This window comes from Penicillium rubens, assembly GCF_028828025.1.
Source record: "Penicillium rubens strain IBT 27055 chromosome Unknown utg000002l_segment0_segment0, whole genome shotgun sequence".
In the NCBI taxonomy this organism is placed as follows: Eukaryota; Fungi; Ascomycota; class Eurotiomycetes; order Eurotiales; family Aspergillaceae; genus Penicillium; species Penicillium rubens.
In genome coordinates, this window is record NW_026890600.1 from 9,092,783 (window position 1) to 9,110,292 (window position 17,510).

General features: G+C 48.6%; 8 protein-coding genes across 8 annotated transcripts; 6 read left to right on the forward strand and 2 right to left on the reverse strand.

Annotated features, from left to right (window-relative positions):
- Positions 1-1,972: 1,972 nt before the first annotated feature.
- N7525_005875 (uncharacterized protein) lies at positions 1,973-2,191 on the forward strand (the record flags this gene model as incomplete). The annotated part of the gene is made up of 1 exon (XM_061213538.1): positions 1,973-2,191. The coding sequence occupies one exon, from the start codon at positions 1,973-1,975 to the stop codon at positions 2,189-2,191; it is 219 nt and encodes a 72-aa protein (XP_061070559.1).
- A 1,030-nt stretch (positions 2,192-3,221) lies between these two features.
- N7525_005876 (Zn(II)2Cys6 transcription factor) lies at positions 3,222-5,350 on the forward strand (the record flags this gene model as incomplete). The annotated part of the gene is made up of 6 exons (XM_002564330.2): positions 3,222-3,709; positions 3,758-4,014; positions 4,060-4,291; positions 4,350-5,141; positions 5,188-5,261; positions 5,310-5,350. 6 exons carry the CDS (start codon positions 3,222-3,224, stop codon positions 5,348-5,350), a joined length of 1,884 nt encoding a protein of 627 aa, XP_002564376.2.
- A 505-nt stretch (positions 5,351-5,855) lies between these two features.
- N7525_005877 (UbiX family flavin prenyltransferase) lies at positions 5,856-6,464 on the forward strand (the record flags this gene model as incomplete). The annotated part of the gene is made up of 1 exon (XM_002564329.2): positions 5,856-6,464. One exon carries the CDS (start codon positions 5,856-5,858, stop codon positions 6,462-6,464), a length of 609 nt encoding a protein of 202 aa, XP_002564375.2.
- Positions 6,465-6,957: 493 nt separating this feature from the next.
- Positions 6,958-7,884, reverse strand: N7525_005878 (uncharacterized protein; the record flags this gene model as incomplete). The annotated part of the gene is made up of 1 exon (XM_002564328.1): positions 6,958-7,884. One exon carries the CDS (start codon positions 7,882-7,884, stop codon positions 6,958-6,960), a length of 927 nt encoding a protein of 308 aa, XP_002564374.1.
- A 240-nt stretch (positions 7,885-8,124) lies between these two features.
- On the forward strand, positions 8,125-9,555 carry N7525_005879 (putative haloacid dehalogenase-like hydrolase; the record flags this gene model as incomplete). Its single annotated transcript, XM_002564327.2, has 4 exons — positions 8,125-8,342; positions 8,773-8,805; positions 8,880-9,086; positions 9,201-9,555. The coding sequence occupies 4 exons, from the start codon at positions 8,125-8,127 to the stop codon at positions 9,553-9,555; spliced, it is 813 nt and encodes a 270-aa protein (XP_002564373.2).
- Positions 9,556-9,719: 164 nt separating this feature from the next.
- On the reverse strand, positions 9,720-11,407 carry N7525_005880 (zinc knuckle domain protein; the record flags this gene model as incomplete). The annotated part of the gene is made up of 3 exons (XM_061213539.1): positions 9,720-10,076; positions 10,157-10,412; positions 10,581-11,407. 3 exons carry the CDS (start codon positions 11,405-11,407, stop codon positions 9,720-9,722), a joined length of 1,440 nt encoding a protein of 479 aa, XP_061070560.1.
- A 1,965-nt stretch (positions 11,408-13,372) lies between these two features.
- On the forward strand, positions 13,373-14,385 carry N7525_005881 (ORMDL family protein; the record flags this gene model as incomplete). The annotated part of the gene is made up of 3 exons (XM_002564325.2): positions 13,373-13,781; positions 13,872-14,230; positions 14,288-14,385. Coding segments are annotated over 3 exons (819 nt in total), but the record flags the coding sequence as incomplete, so codon positions are not given.
- Positions 14,386-15,414: 1,029 nt separating this feature from the next.
- Positions 15,415-17,277, forward strand: N7525_005882 (uncharacterized protein; the record flags this gene model as incomplete). The annotated part of the gene is made up of 2 exons (XM_002564324.1): positions 15,415-15,550; positions 15,638-17,277. The coding sequence occupies 2 exons, from the start codon at positions 15,415-15,417 to the stop codon at positions 17,275-17,277; spliced, it is 1,776 nt and encodes a 591-aa protein (XP_002564370.1).
- Positions 17,278-17,510: the final 233 nt, after the last annotated feature.

Consider the following 17,510-nt stretch of genomic DNA (forward strand, 5'->3'; position numbering starts at 1 on the left):
GAATGTAGGGTTTAGACCGTTGATTGAAGTAGTAAAAGAGAAGCTTTGGAGTATGTTGATAGAAATTCAGAGTGGGAAAAGGCCATTCTTATACCTTTGACACTCCCCGAAGACCAAACTGGCAAGCGTAGTCTTCCTTGAAATGCCTCACCTGTCTAGGATCAGAATCCTTTTCATCTCGTGGCGCAAAGAAGGACCACAGGATGATGTCAATCTGGCTATAGTATCCCCACCACTATCGGCGCGAGGTGAGTGACTTTGGCGTAACGGGTCTCATTAACTACTCGTGCTTACACCTTGAAACTCAATGGGTTAGTCTAGTACATTCGGGAGCCAGCCTGCGGGCTCCAAGGCTAATCTACAGGATTCTATATTGCATGTAGAGTTACATTTTTCCACCTTGGCACGATTAAATAGGAAATGGGGCCATTCATAGGTTGTAAGCTCGGGATATTTGCGGAGGCAGTCATTCCGTAATCTTCCAGCTCCGACATAGTTGCTCTTGATACTATTCTTACAGCCATTCAAAGAAGCAACACACGTCAAAATGCGATACTCGCGCTATTTCCGGTGTTTTGCTTCCTCTTTATTGCCTGTTTTATGGGGCATAGCACATTTGTTCATGTTATGGAAAGGGGCTTGCACGATCAGTGGCTCAAAGTATCCAATCATGGTCGTTTCATCCGAGTCAATGGAGCCAGCCTTTCGGCGCGGTGATCTCATCTTGTTATGGAACCAGCAAGAGCATATCCGCGCAGGCGATATCCCAGTTGTTTGGTTTCCTGGCCGCCCCTTGCCGATGGTCCATCGCGCCATCAAAGTCTCTTACAAGATAACGAATCGATCAGAGCCCGCAAGGTACTTCAGACTGGCTTCTAATAGAGTAGATCATATGCTAATTTGGTATAGGCAGCTCATACTGACTAAAGGGGACAACAACGAGGTGGACGATGTCCTCTTATATCCGAAAGGCCGGTCATCTATATATCGGCAGGAGATTGTGGGCTTGGTCATTGGCTATATACCTCACGTTGGGAGGCTCATTCTAGCTCTAAAGGAAAGATCCGAGATGCTTTTAATTGCGGTGGTACTTGTTGTTGCTGGCATACTGTTGTAATTACTTTTCTCTTCGAAGAAGACTTTTAGCTCCAGTGTGCCGAATATCCATCGTAATTCATCGTGCTTACGTGGTGACCTCTTGAATGGTGGAATCCATAATGTAAGACCTAAGGTCACATGATACTGTCTTTTTACCCTGTGAACATCCATGGTTTCACTATGCATCTTGCTTAATTGTGAATTTACTCGTACGCTCGCCATACGGACTTTTGTCGCCTAAAGCTCCATGTGGACCTGTTTTGATATCAGCTCAACGGTATATCCACTAGTAATTCTAGGAACAATGCGGACATCAGCATCTGTGTGGATTTTTACGCCATATCTGATTCGCAAAAACCTGGATTTATACAGTGGATCAATCTTAGCCAAGACATGTACGTAGTTTGGGGGCGGGTGGCGGGCTTGGCGCCTATAATTGTGGCCGAGTAGGGCGGAGGGCCTGAACCTCAACGGAATGTCCGGTGTCGATCTTTCAGTGGTTGATTCAGCCCTACATGATCCACCGCTCTAGTGCTGACAATGCGGAGTCATCTGATTAAACAGGCTATGGAATATATCGTCGCACCCACCTTCTGATCCTTCCAAACGCAACTAGCTGAAACCTCACCTCGCCCTCTTCATCCTTTACGTGGCACTTTTTCGGACTTCACCCCGAGCTTGTTGACCCCCGAGTCTGTTGGCCCCCGAGCTTGCTACTCTCCCTCTCCCCGCCAACTGCATCTCATTGATCATTTATCATCCACTTCTGGCTTGTCACCAGATCATCTCGCGGCCAAGTTCTTATTACCGCACTGTTAATTCGTCTCCCAAGCACGCCAGTCACAGATTTTGAATCTCAATATCTTCCATCATAATGGGCTGGCTAAGCGATCTTTTCCATCGAGTCCCCCAAACCCCCGAAGCGAAAAAGGAGGAGAAAGCAAGGAAGCGCCGGAGTAAACAGCACAGCCAGAGAGTCCGCCAACGGGAGAAAGAGCTGAACCGTCGACCTGGAGAAAAGAAGTTCTTCTGGGGCTCCGTGGCTGTTGATACAACACAGAACGTGATTCGCAAGGAGACACGGGGCGCATAATTTATAATCATTGATTCTTTCTGATGTTTCCTTTAGACTAGGGAGACATGGGAAGGTCTTGCCGAACGTGTTGACCGGGACGGCTAGAAAACAAGATCCTCATTGGTACGGCATAGAGTCAGTCATTGACTCAGGATAGCGTTTTATCCGACATCGACTTTGCGGAATGAAGTACGAGGTTTTGGTTGATACTGGTAGGGCCTCAGCCAAAGTGTTCAAATTCAAGATGTATATAGAGACCTATCACTTAAACCCAACAACCTGGCCATCTGCGAAGGTATGAATACGTCGCAGATGAAACTATATGATAGCATAGAGAAACATCGCGTTTACTTTGAGGGTCTTTTGGGTAGAAAAGTTCTATACCACGATAGTAGACCGAGTCCGAAAGGTCTTTCAACGATATATACTTCAAAAGATCGCTTTCAAACGTGTGAGCCCGTTTCCGTTTGTCTATGGATAAGTGGTCGGGTACGGAAGTGTCTTATAGAAGCATGACACCGGGGCGACTCCCGGTAATGGCAGACTATAGCTATACTATAGCGAATTGGACGATCATACTTCTATACTGAAGAAACCTCGAATAGACCTAATAATACCGGTAGAGCATATAGAAGGCATCTACATCTAAAGTATTGTTATCCTTCGTTCGTCGGGGGATTTTACTACACACGATGCCTTGTCATCTTCACAGGTCCCCCGGGGCCATGGATCCATCCATGGATATTTTTGTCTTATGTAATTTTATACCCATGTCCAGGTGGATACCGCCAAGAATATCGGAACCGTGGTTCGTACGTCACCGTGTAACCCTGTTGGGCAGTTCTGTCAAAGGCGGAAACTCAACTCGACCTGCGTTTTGGCAAGGCCTACTACATTGCTCAGTCTCGAAAACCGCAGCCCATATCACCCAGTACCGAGTTCGGATGCGGGTGGTTATATCGGGAGAGCCCGACACTTTCAATCGACACGCCTTCTTGGCCAAGACAACAACCCCTGCTAGTCCCGGTGCCTCGGAGTCCTCGGCAACATGAGCACTGTTAGTCAAGGCGAAGCAGACCGGGTACTACAGCTCAAGAGTCGAGAGCGAGAGGCCCATGCATGCTATCCATGCAGAAAGCGAAAGGTTAAATGTGACGGGTGCCAACCATGTCGTACCTGTCAGAAGCGGAAACACCCCGAGATCTGCACCTACAGCCTTTCACATTCGAGGTGCAGATCAGCTTCTCGCCATAGTGTCGCTCGCTCGGCTTCGCCCAGATCACCGGCCGTAGCAAGCAATCAACAAGCACGGCCTGATGATAGCTCGAAGAATTATGTTTATTCTGGTGACAATTCGGTTGCCTCAATCCTTCGCATGCGAGCATCAGACGTTAATGAATCGGTGGCCCGCGAGGTTGGATCTGTTCTTGGTCTGCAAAATACCTTCAGCAATTATACATTCATGAACTCGAAGACGCCACTTGAAAAGTGGCAGTCACTGCTGACTGTAATGCCTCAGAGATCAGAGGTCTTGAAGTAGGTTGCGAACAATTGAACAACAAAGGAATACGGCTAACCGGTTAGATTCTTCCACTTCTATCGTGTCACGGCATATCCATTCAACCCAATACTCGCTGATATAGACCGTTTTGAATCTGACTTGTGCACCTATCTCAATGCCCATGCATCTGGTGAATTACGCGACCCGGAGAAGATCACTGATCGCTGGGCAACCGATAAGTCTATCGGCCATATCAGCCTTTTACTGGCAACATTGGCAGCAGGGGCTCATTACTCCGATATTGGGTGTTCTGAACGATTTGAACTGTCAACTGACTTTGGTAAGCTGGATTGCACGCCCATCAAGCTTAGCTAACGATATTCAGCCCGTCGTTCATTCCATGCTCTCCGCTTGGCCAATTTCCTGTTTCGGCCATCACTAGATATTATACAAGCACTGCTTATCTTAGGGAATACCTTGCAGAATATGGGACAGTCCGATGCCGCCTGGGCGTTACTGGGCACAACGATTCGACTAGCTCAAACTATGGGCCTGCACACTGAAAGAAGTACTGTTCACTGGCCTGATCATGTGAGAACGAAGGCCAAAAATCTTTGGTATGAAGATCGGACTACTATAGACATATCTTCTCGCATCACAGCTGACTTCCCACAGGTCAACAATTATCTGGCAGGATAGTTTACTGTGCCTTTGCTATGACCGACCGCCAATTGTCTCCGTGACAGGATGGTCTTTCGCTAACTCGTTTTTCGAGAGACAAGACTTGTCATTCGCAGAAGTAATGCACTTGCTCTGTCGTATCGGCTTAGACATCATGCGACCGGAAAACCTCAGCACCGCTGAATCTGATCGAGCATTGGAAGGGCTGCAGCGGCTGGATTATGCTCACCAACGCGGCCTACCATATCTTCGATCACGGGAAAATTGCACAACAATGCAACAACACCTCGAGCATCTAGCTCTTAGAATGCACACGTCCTTCTGTGTATCGGTACTCTGCCGGCCGGCAATGAAGCAATCCACCCCACAGCCTTTTCTCCACCAGACCAGTATTCTTCGGGATCGTGCCAAAGGAAGTTTGATCGATGCTTCCAGGGCATTTCTTGATTTTCAGGCTTTGAGTACTGTTCCATTGCGAAGCTGGTCAATGGTACATACAGTGTTGAGTTCGACCCTGCTTCTCTGCATCTGGGAAGAGACGCGCAATGACCCCGAATGTCGCAATCTTCAACAAAAAGTCATTGACGTCTTCTCATCATCAAATTCAAGAATAAGTGATGATGGTGCTTCCTTATCCGAAAGTGATAGTCAATGGTTGTCGGATCGTCACATCCGAGCCTTGGTGACCTTACGAAGCGCCTTAGAACGAGAGCAGGAGACGAGCGCCACTGAAACGGAGAATTGGGCGGGGATACCCCCGAATACTCTGCCGCAATTCGGTCCTGGGTAAGTTTCCTGTCTATGGTAAAGATGAATGCTCACATCTGAACAGGCCTGTTGGACCTTTGGACATGACCAACCCATTCGACGTATCGCCCGTCACGTATCTGGACTCGATCATGAACCGTAAGCATCGTTTTCCTAGTTTCGACGATAAAAGCTGACACGCCGCAGTTCCGATGTTTGATTATACACAGGAAAATGGATTTCTATGAAATTTTCAAACCTGATATCGTACGTGCGGTATTAATGGCCAGTCATAATCAAATTACACCTTCACAAAGTCCACAGTAATGCCGGCTTTTATGCCAATTTTCTTTTGTTAAGGAAAAGTCTCTTCTAAACTCCGTCGCGACCATCGGCGCAGTCCCCGGATCTCGGCTTCGGGGCCTCGGATAACTTCACTCGGGGTCTCCAGAATCGGACCGATGCAGTATGCTTTGTTTCTCGGGACATGCAAAACACCCAGCAGGAAAATCTGTGAGACCTGGGTATTCGGCATTTTGCCACGCCACACATTAATATAAAACGAGCCAAGGTTCAAGCTCAGCCGTTCATCACACCAGTCTTCACAACTCCACAGTATACAAACCAAAACCATCGCTCAACAAGACCAAAACACCTTCAAGAAGTCTCTAATCGATGCTCTCTCTTCTCTCCGGAACACACACCCCATCTTCCAGCCGACATTCTCCCGGAGGCAGCCCAACCGAAACAACAATGCCAATCACCGACCATGCCCCTCAACAAACGCGCCGTCGCCGCATCGTGGTCGCAATGACCGGCGCAACAGGCGCCATTCTCGGAATCAAAGCCCTCATCGCCCTCCGTCACCTAAACGTGGAAACCCATTTAGTGATGAGCAAATGGGCGGAGGCGACAATCAAATACGAAACCGACTACCACCCATCGAATGTCAAAGCATTGGCAGATCATGTGCACAACATCAACGATATGGCTGCGCCGATCTCGAGCGGCTCTTTCAAGGCCGATGGCATGATTGTTGTTCCATGCAGCATGAAGACACTCGCTGCTATTCATAGTGGCTTCTGTGATGATTTGATCTCGCGCACTGCGGATGTCATGTTGAAAGAGAGACGGAGGCTTGTGCTTGTTGCGAGGGAAACGCCGCTTAGCGATATTCATCTGCGTAATATGTTGGAGGTTTCTCGTGCTGGTGCGGTCATCTTTCCGCCCGTGCCGGCGTATTATATCCGGGCTGCGTCGGTGGATGATTTGGTTGATCAGAGCGTGGGACGTATGCTCGACCTGTTTGATTTGGATACGGGTGATTTCGAGAGATGGGAAGGATGGCAGGTGGAGAAATAAAAGTCGGGATCTGGGTTGATTCGTTTTGCGTAGCATTTGTTGGCGTTGTCATTGGGTAGGATAGACTGGTGCATCATCAATAGACTTCAACTTTGCATTCAAAAATGTACAGCACTTTCCATCAGTATGAGCTCTTCTGCCCCCTTCATCAGGCCGTGGCCTTAGTGCTAGTGATGGCAAGTTCAGGGTTTATAGTGAGTCCTGGGGATAGTCACATCCACCGGTAGATAACAGACAATATATCCTGGTAGTCAATACTGCAAAATATGGAGATCCCATTGAATGACAATAATGGCCAATGCGATCTTTGGTAATTAATATAACAAACAGTAGAATCCCAAGTACAGCATTAACTCTGACGCCATGTCCAAAGAAACAAACAAGAAGTACTCAACTCGAAGACTCCGATCAAACGACAACCGCAATCATCTTGAGGATATCATCTCCAGGAATAAGTCGTGCCAATCGAGATGCCCCATCACCAAAAGACCCCTTAGTAGTCCGAAAAAGGTCGAACAGAGGTAGTCCCCTTCCCTCTGACAGCATAAGCGGTAGCAAGCGAGCTATAATCCAACGCATCACTAACAGGGAACTTCCCGGGATAACTCTCGACAGAGTAGTATTTGCTCGAGCGATTCATTTGCACCGTCTCGGAATCAATTCCCCCATCAATGGTCGCCCCAAATGAGACTGGCTGCTGCACCTTGATTGCAGTCGCTGGGCCAGGGTCACTGAAGTGATCTGCGACACGCGCAGATACAGACATTGGGACGGGGAAAGAGACATTCTGGACGAGCTGGGGCTGCGAAGCGTGCACTGGGACTGGAACCAGGTGTGGCTCGGTCCGTTCCTCGTCTGAGGGGAAACTGTCCATATCACGTGGCAAAACGGTCAGGGGCTGTCGGAAGATGGATCTTGCTGAGTTGGCGATCTTTGAAATGCTGCCTCGTGTGTTAGATCGGAGCTTGCGCACGGTCTGGTAAATGGGGGAGTTTTCTCGGGTATGTTCGGTGCCCGGCCGTGGGGTGGGAGTTTCGTGATCTGATGAGGAATCTGAGTCTTGGTGTCCTTCCTCTGGCCAGGGTGAGGTGGTGAGCAAGTTGGAGGTGGGCTGGGAGGTTGCGTGGATGTTGTTCTCGTAATTCAAAGCACCATTGCCTGATGAAAGGTACCACTGACGCTCTGTTGCTGTTGCAGAACTATAGGCTGAGAGTGGAACAGTGCCGAGGAGGGCATTGATAATGCTCGTTTCCGTACGATCAATGGCTTTCTTGAAGGGTGGATATTCGCGCTGTGTGCCCCAGAATAGTTGTGCGAGGTAGGAGGCTGCGTAGAGGAGTTGCAGCCAGAAGAGAGAACCGATGAGATGTATTGTTTTTAGGAGGGATATGGGAAATACTGCGAAGAGTTTTTGATCCATGCTGAAGACCACGACTCGTCTGTTGAAGATGTGGTTTGGGATTGGGACCTGTGTAGGAAGTCATGGCCATATACAATCGAGGAAGCTGCAATGGGAAGTTGTAATAGGGAAAGAACCAGAGGCGACATCAGTCGAAGTTGAATATCCCCGAACGAGGGTATCTACCCAGGTACTTCCCTCAGGTCTGCTGGTTAACGAGTATACTCGAGCGAACGTGTCCACGGGAAACGCTAAACTGCGATGCTTATAGATCCCGCGGCTCCACCCGGCCAACTCCAACTCCTCCACCTCCTCAACCTCCCTCTGTTAATGTCCAATATAAACGCTGCTCGTTCCATCATGTCTGCTATTGCCTGCAAATATCTTCGTCCGCGGAAGTTCGCACCGCTCGGTTCTACCGGGACGTCGACTGCCCCTCTCTTGAAGGGAATCGTGTTTGATGTCGATGGTACATTGTGGTGAGTCACTCTTTCACTTCCTACTTTATACACGATATGTGCTGTAGTTATTTTCCATGCTGGAATGTTTGCGATTTTGGGTACACCTTGGAGAAGTTGAGACTTGATATCATATATATGTCTTCATGCTATTATGGGAAGTTGGCAGGAAATGAAGATTAAGGCATCAATCTGAGATTCAGGCAGAAACATACTTCCTATTCGGGGAAGTATGCTGATCTACTCCAGGTCAGACGATAACTCGATGCGGCCTGGGCTCTGGGACGTAGTTGATAAGTTTACATTATATTCCAGCCTTTCTGTCTTATTCTCTTGTTATCTGGCATCTTCAAGCAGGAAGAATTGAGCATCTCCGGTGATCCAATGACACCAAGCTGATTGTGTTATCAAGCCAACTTTGTACTGACTAAACCCAGCTAACATTGACTAGTTTGCCACAGCATCACATGTTCAGCGAAATGAGGTATGATCTACTGCCTAGGAGCCATTCAAATCCAAACCTCGCTGAAAGCTCCTCTAACAAACCCCTTACTATAGAGAAGCGCTAGGAATTGACCGCTCCATCGACATCCTGCAGCACATCCGCGGACTCCCCACCGAAGAACGTGCCACAGCCGTATCCAAAGTGCAAGCCGTAGAACGCCGAGCGATGGCCGACCAGCAGCCACAGCCCGGCCTGGTCCGTTTAATGGACTATCTCAAATCCCGCGGCTTACGACGGGCGCTCTGCACACGGAATTTCGAGTACGTTATAGCAATTAGCGCAATCAGGACGTACCATTGGAACCCTCCATGGATCCATTCAGTCCGGTTATGTGATGTACACACAGCGCTAACCACGACATTCGCATCTCTTAGAGCACCAGTCCAGAACTTGATCGACAACCATCTCGACGGCCATATCTTCCTGCCAATCGTCACGCGGGACACGCCCAATCTCCTGCCCAAGCCTGATCCCGCGGGCATCCTGCATATTGCGAGTGAATGGGGTCTTGCTAATGGTGAGAATCTGATCATGGTTGGTGATAGCATTGACGACATGACGGCTGGACATATGGCTGGCGCTGCGACGGTGTTGCTTCTGAATGAGCGGAATGTGCATTTGCAAGAACATCCGCATACGGATCTTTGCATCAAGCGGCTGGATGATTTGATCGGTATTCTGGAGGAGGGGTTTGTCGGAACAAGAGAGGATGATGAACATGGCGCGTGAGAAATGTACTCGCTGAAGTCAGAGATGATAGAAGAAAGTGTCATGTAATCGTACATACATGCTCAGCCGAAACTGGGCGGAATCCTAGACACTGTGCTGTTTGCTATGTACATGGCTTTCGCCGAGATCTGATGCTCAAATTCAGAAGAGGTAAAACCCCCTTCTTACCACCCGCGGCCTCTGCCGCCGCCACGTGGTCCACGTGAGAACCCTCCTCCTCGTTGTGGTCCACGGCCTCGGCCGCCGCCTCTTGGTGGAGGAGGACCCCGTGGAAGGGGCGGGTTCGCACGTTTAGCTCCGACTCCGCTGGCGAACTTGATACTGCCGCGGGTATTGCCACGAGGGGCAGGGACGGGGCGTCCTCGGCCTCGGGATACGCGGGACATCATGTCATCGTCGTCTGGGGATGGAGGTCGAGACCATTCCCTGTCTCGGCCGCGGGATCGAGATCCGCTTGGTGGACGGGTCTCTCGCGGCGGGAGGACAGTGTTGAGGTTCGTGATCATGTGGGGGTCGATACCCTTCAGGGTAAACGACGATGAAGTTGTGCACGGTTCGCGTAAGTTGTTAGCTGGGCAGTCTCCCATAAGATGTTTCGCACTGCAGCAATTCGCACAGCAGATTGATACTGTGACTTGGTTGGAGTGAAGATCCCTGATTGGGAACTTCCATAGATAATCGCATTCGTTTTCCAGATGCTCGCTGCCGCAGTAGCTACAGGGCACTTCGTATGCGAAACTGCGTAGCTTTGCACTGCATTGCGGCTCGTCGTGGCCACGTTCTCGGCATCTTTGGCATCGTCGCCAGTCGGGGCAGGTACTGCTTTGGTGCTGATTCCAGGCGCCACAGTGTTCACACTTCATATTTGAGGTTAGTACAGTGAAAATGACGTAACTAGAAGCAAGATAAAACATACCTCTTTTGCTGGGCAGATATCGGCCATATGGCCTTCACGTTGACATTCAAGGCAAGAGATAGGAAGTTTGAGGTCGATATCATGGATGCTGCGATCAAAATAGACATACTTCGCAATGAGCTCAAGGTCTGTCTTGCTTAGGTCCACCAAAGCAACAGGCGCATTTGGATATTTGCTTGAGAAAAGCCGGAATGCTTCCTCTTTCGACCCAGGTCCGGATTGTGTAGATGCGCCTTTCAGATTTGAGTCTCCGGTGTTTGAACCATGCTGATGAGCTAAAGTGGCAGGGTCGTAGTCATTGGCACCGTCCATTCCCATCTTCTCCCCTATGTTCAACAGGATAGAGTCATCAGCTTCAGAACCAAGAGAATCTGAATCGTCTGTGTCACTCTTGGAGTCAATTTCTCCATCTTCCAGCTCATCATCGTTTTGAGATTGGTTGTTTGTTGAGGGCTTGTCGTCACCATTGGCCGAAACAGATGCACTGCGACTGCGCCAAAACTTATCATTCACCGCTTCAAATTGACCAGGCTTCTCGTTTGTTGGCGCCGACCGTTTCCCAAGTGTAGTTCGCACTGCAGCCTTCCGACCCTGGTTCCAGCTAATTGCAGGCGCGGTGTTGCCGGCATGTGGGTTTGCGACGGTAGTTGAGTTCGCATCGGAATCGGAATCTTCACTTGAGGCTGAACTAGATCCAGAACTAGATGTGCTGTCTGGATCATCTACTGGCAAGGAAGTGGCACTGAATGCGACACCTTTTGGGACAAAGTCAGCCAGGTCTGAGTCCTTCTTATTTCTGTTGCGGCGTTGTCGCTTCGCCGGGCGGGTGCTGTCGTGGGATGCGGAGCGCGAGGTGGAACGTGGATTCGAGCGAGTGCGCGGGGCGCCCACCAGGGCTGTGCGTGAATCCGCCTCTTCGTCTGAGGAATTTGCCATTGAGGTCGTACAATTCGGACAAAAGTATTGGACCAAAGATCGTATGAGAAGTCTGCAAGGATCAACGATAGAATTCGGGTCGCCAGAATATTTCACGGTAGACTGTATCGACCATTCGCGCAATTCTTGAACTTGCGAAGTATACGGTAGAGATCTATGAGGCGATAAGCCATAAAGTCCCTTGATTTGCGTTCCGATAAGCTTTTTGATACTTCTATTGTAATATATACCTAGGAATAAAACTATAGGCTGGCGTTTTCTTTTTGATTTCCCCAAATAAATCAGTACAGAAGCACTAGCGGACCTCGTTGAGGCTGTATACAACCGAGGCATACGTATAATAAGAAGCATAAAAGCGCAAAAAAAAAAAGAAAATACAACATCTATAGCTCTAAGGCCAACCTTTGAATCCAACGGTCTGTTGATCAATATCAACATGCTCTCGACATGCTCTCGAGGTGATATAGACAGCGGGTAGACTACTCTTTGATCCCGGGTCACTCTCAACATGCGTATATGGTTTCATCTATGTACTAATGACAGCTTGCATAATAAGTGAAAATGCTAATTCCAAGAAACTAATCATTATTCACTCTTCAGACTGGGCGTTGTCTTAGGCGCAAGATCTACCCGTGAAGTATAGCAAATCGAGGAGATCGACGCCAAGAGTGGGGTTGATGCCGTCTTCTTATATAGTCTCCCAAGTGTGAAATGTTAGTATAGATTATGGATCATTAGGTTGAAGATTCAAAGTACTATCGGCTATCTATGAGCCACTGCCGGGTGAAGGCTCACAGCCTAGAGTCATTCTATATGCTCTCTTAGGTCTATCAAATTAGGGCTCTCATTGACCAATTACCGCAAATTGATTACAAAATTGAGCTGGCGAACTAGCTAGTTAGCACCAGCTCTTAGTGGATGAAGCAGCGGCCCATTTACTTTTCTTCGCCCATAGCAGGCAATGCTACTTGGAAGCACAGCAATGCCAAATGTTGGACGGAATCCTAGCCAATGCTCCCGCCATCAACTGCTTCAGTTTATGTCAGTCGAGTACTGGACGTGTCATGCAGAATGAAGGCATCTATCTACTAATAGGATCTGTGTTTCTATAACAGCAGGTGACCTTCCATGCATCTAAAGACATCTAAAAAGAAACCGGACGGCAAACCCGCGACAATTAGCTAGTACAATATACGATTCCCCTGCAGCTCTATTAAGCCTTCCGAATACAATCACTGTGTACAGCCAGGACGACAGTCATGCACCGTGTCCCATCACCATGATTCGGCTCTAAGATTACTGCATCTATCTGTAGCCTTTTCACTCGGGACCTTCCCTATACACTTGTTGTTATAATGAGATTGGGGACTCTTCACTACGCAGACATATACGGCTCTGAGGTTTGAAGGTATAATTGCAAGAATATTCGGCTGATTACGCGGCCTCTGTCTTTGGCCGCATAAGACTATTAATACGATCCATATTTGGCCTAAGATGATATTAGGGGTATTAGATGTAGGAACACTCTCATGTGCTTCCTCCAGATGTTCCTTTTACATGCTCGTTTCAGGTGTATGCAAAGGGGCAACATAATCAATTTGGTGTCATAGTTGAGCGAAGGTGGCCCAGTCCTATATTAGCCTGTTTTATAGCCATGGATGTCTCAGACGTATTTGCCCCATAAAAGGGAATGCCAACGATAAGAAATATCTCAAGAAATCCTCATCAAACCAGACAAAAGGGAATCAATCATCAGGGATCTTCCCCTTTATTGGATCCCTAGTATAAAGTACATGTATAGTTCTAGTCCTTTCGGGCTAGATTCCGCACATGCATACTGTACATCAGCCAATGATGCATTTGCCTCTACTCCGTCGTAGGCCAATCTAAAAGGTAAGAAATAGATTAATAAGGGAAAAAATAAAGTCAATCTAATTATAGAGGGTCTAATGCAAAGTAAAAAAGGATAGTCTTAAGCCCAAAAGGAAAAGAAGACAATCAGAGAGCTCTTCCGCACCCCGTGACCACAAGCCGATCCGACCGGCAAACTCCAGTCTGGGCCGTGCCACCTCATCCCCACGCTCCTTTTCATTCTTCTCTCCTTCTCTCCCAACTTATTCTTTTTGTCTTTTGGAAACCGTCAAGCTGGCGTCCGACAATTCAAAAGTGTCTTCCCTGTTGGCCCCTCGTGGCATATCCTTCCCTCCGGATGTTGACACAGGGCCGCAGCGGTTATCTCCAAGCATGACCTCAAAACAAGGCCGCCGAAGGCGATCCAGCAGTCTTATCTACCAGGAGCCGGCCGAGTCTATCGAGCATACCAGTGATCAGGCCGCATTGCCAAATCTGAATGCAAACTGGGTGAATGCCAAGGGTGAGTGACAAAAAGCTGATGGAGAACACATCTCAAGCTAGAGAAATGGAGAAACTGAGGACTAACGTGGAACTTCATTTTTGATTGTAGGTGCCTGGACCATCCATTTCGTGTGTATCGCCGCACTCAAGATTTTCTATGATATCATCCCGGGCGTCTCGCAGGAAACTTCATGGACCCTCACCAATATCAGCTACATGTTCGGATCTTTCCTCATGTTCCACTGGGTGCGGGGCATCCCGTTCGAGTTCAACGCCGGTGCCTACGACAATCTCAACATGTGGGAGCAGATCGACAATGGCGACCAGTACACACCCGCTAAGAAGTTCTTGCTCTGCGTGCCTATCGTGCTCTTCCTCCTCAGCACTCATTATACCCATTTCGATTTGACCCACTTTACTATCAACTTCCTGGCCACATTGGGAGTGGTAATTCCCAAGCTGCCTTTCGTATGTTATATCTACTCGGAGCCAGACGAAACTCATTTGCTAACTTTTTGGCTGCAGTCGCATCGGTTGCGAATAGGTCTCTTCTCCGATATACCCGAGGAGTCATAGTGGCTCCCATTTAATCTTTCCTTTTTTTTTCTCTCTCTCTCCACTATCCATGTTGGCGTATACGCGGCCTTGATTTCCCGAGCTTTCTCGCCTTCCTCTCCTTTTCTTCATAAAAGGCCTTTGCATTGCGAAAATGATTGGCCGGGGTTGAACCGTTCTTGGCCACCGCGCATTCTGTTTCTCTTTTTTCTTTTCGTCAGCAAATATGAAGACGCAGAAGTCACTGCGAACCAGTCCAGATTCCCATCCTTCCGGTCTGCCTAGGCAGCTTATCCTTGTCTAGATTTCCAAGTATCCAAGCCCTGCATTTTTAACCTCGAATGCTTCCACCTTTTCGGCTCCCTGCTATGACTTTGACATCTTGGGTTGTACAATGTAAGGGATGAATATATCTTTGCAATCTATGCACATGGAAGTAAGAATCAGGCCTTAGTATGCATATAGAGCTTTGATCGGGTAATGCAGGTCAATCTCTTGGCTGGGGTACATGCGGGTTTTGCATCATAGGACTCGAGTAAGATGAAGATAAGATGAAGAATTCGTCACTTCTTAGCCCTCGAATTTTCCAGTTTCTGTGCTCGGAGGATATACGACGTAAACAAAGGAGAGGCAAAGTGAGATATATTTCCGGGCCTACATACCTAACCTGAGGATTTGGGTTCAGACCCCTTGATACTTCAAGTAAGCCGATCACAAGGCCTCGGGGCTCGTCATGCAGTAACCTCGTCAATTCCCCATCAACTGCCCCTCAATATGTGCCTCAGGTCCTCACAGAGCAAGAAATATCCACAGTTCATTGTCTGTATACTTTCCACCGCCTTTGTTTCCGCCCTCGAAACAAAGAAGTTCAATCTTTTTATAAAATCGATTAACAAAGAATCTCTTAGTGAGGTGACTACGGTATTATCCTAACGTACCTCTAGAATCCACTTTAGGTGCCTTTCTTATGCTCTTTAATAATGTCACATATATCAGCATCCAACTGCCTACTGTTCTGCCGGACATATACCTCTGTCAACACCCCATACGCCATCTCCGCGTCTCCTTATCGATAAGCGCGTTACTGCCAGCTCAAAATGTATCTTTTCAGCTGGCTTTTCACAAACCCCCCTCTGGCTATGGCGACCGTGGATGAGGTACCATATCGGTCACCTGTACCCCTTCAATGGGAGCTGGCTCGACAGACCGAAATTTTCCTCGAGGATAGCCTATGTATGTTCTTTTTCCCCGTGGTTTTGACGCGCGTGGGGGAAACCCTCAAAAGAGCCGCTGCTAAATAAATTTCCGCTTTTTCAATAGGGCCCCAAGCATATAGCCTTCTCTTCAATGTCCTCGCATCAGGCACTATCTCATCAACAAAGGCGGTCATCCCATTGCCGCAACATCTGGCCGTCGCAGCCACGATGCTCGTGCACCCAAGAACAACAACGCGCGCCGAGTCGGAGTACGAAAAAGAAGCACCCAAGGCAGCTTTGCGATTTCTACGACTGACGAATTCCCTGGTTGGTCCCACGGATGCAACGTTCAATATCGCTTTCGGCTTTACCCAGTTTGGATCTTCGCGACAGGGTAGGCGGCGTGCGGAAAGCCCCATGCTCGTTGAGCATGACAATCCTGATACCAGGCCTCTGAATACAAAATTCAGCCAAGCTGCTTCTGTGTGGCACTGCGCAGAGGATTTTTGGCACGCTGTCGGTTGGGCATTTAATTGTTCAGTACTTCATCCGGCCCGGTGGGAGCGCTGGCAAATATGGCTCCAGTTCATGTGCAATGTACTCGAAGATGATTGGAAAGAGCGCGAAAAGAAATACCAAGAGGCAAAACAAAACCAAACGGATACCTCGGTTTTGCCAGGGAAGCCAGAGAGGTCAGAAAGGGAGGCCTCGCAGGGCGCTGAACCGATCAAGGAAGAAAACTACACGGGCAAAAAGCCCAAGGTAAAGACAGTGAAGGTGACAGATGATCTTGGAATCTTTCGAGAAAGCCTGATCTTCCGTTACATCGCCTCAAATACCACAGCTGGGCGGAACCGCAGAATCATGCGCGCAATCTTTGCCAATGGCAAGTCAAATCTCGGCGAGTTCAAGGAGGTATTCAAAGATGAACTCAGAATTCCCGTTGCCGACCAAGAGTTGCATAACACCAAGAAGAGGGCAGGTGACATCAACCTCGACAAGAATGACTATGGCGACTACCAGAACAATTCAGACGAGGATTTCGAAGCTGATCAAAGCTCAACCTCGGTATCACCTCCAGCCAAGGGTTCGAATGCTAAGCCACGACGTAGCAAGCGAACGCGACGAGGAACGCGAAATGCAATGGATGAAGCCACAGACCCCATCAAGATGGCCAAGAACAAAACACCCTCCCAAGAAAACAGCAACCTAGCTCCACTAGGCGGCTACACTTCCCTCGCTCTCCGCCAACAGCTCCTCAGCATCCTATCCAGCGTCTCGGAAAAGCTGCCCCGACACTTCATGCCCCTAGACGACCTCTACGACCTGTTCGTCGAGAACATCCGGGACCTTTCCCTCCCGATATTCCAACAATTTATCAGTCCCTCCAACCTCCCACACCTTCTACCCGAGGCGCACTCTACTCTCTGCGAGCTCCTACTCTTCGTCCTCCGCGAGAGCTCCGCCCCCAGCTCCGATGATAATTACCTTACCCAGGCCAAGCTGGAGAAATGCTTCCTCCCGTACGCAGCGGCTACCCCAAGCGTCGGGAACAATGCCAAAGTCTCCATTCTGCTTGAGGCCTTGATGACACTCCTACATAAGAACAAGATGCTCTCTGTGACCCCGTCGCTGGCCGAAGCTGTCCAGTCCGGGATTGCGCGTCGTGAGCAGGCTAGTCGTGATCGGAACTCGGTGGAATGGGCTTATTTGAAGGAGAGTGGGTTTAGGATGAAGTTTATGGTCGAGCATATCTTACCATGAGCCTTGCTGCGGGATCAGGAAAGGCGGGTGTTGTGGTAATGATGTTCATGATGACAATGATACTTAACGATCGGGTTTCGAGTCTATGGGCGTTTATGGGGGGGTTGAATGCCCTTTGCATTTTTCTTCGGATTGGATATATTTGTCGTGATATATAGTTAGCTTAGTGACCATGGAGTACCTGTACTGTCTATTAGATGCCAATACTATCCTACGGATGTGCGATCAATCTA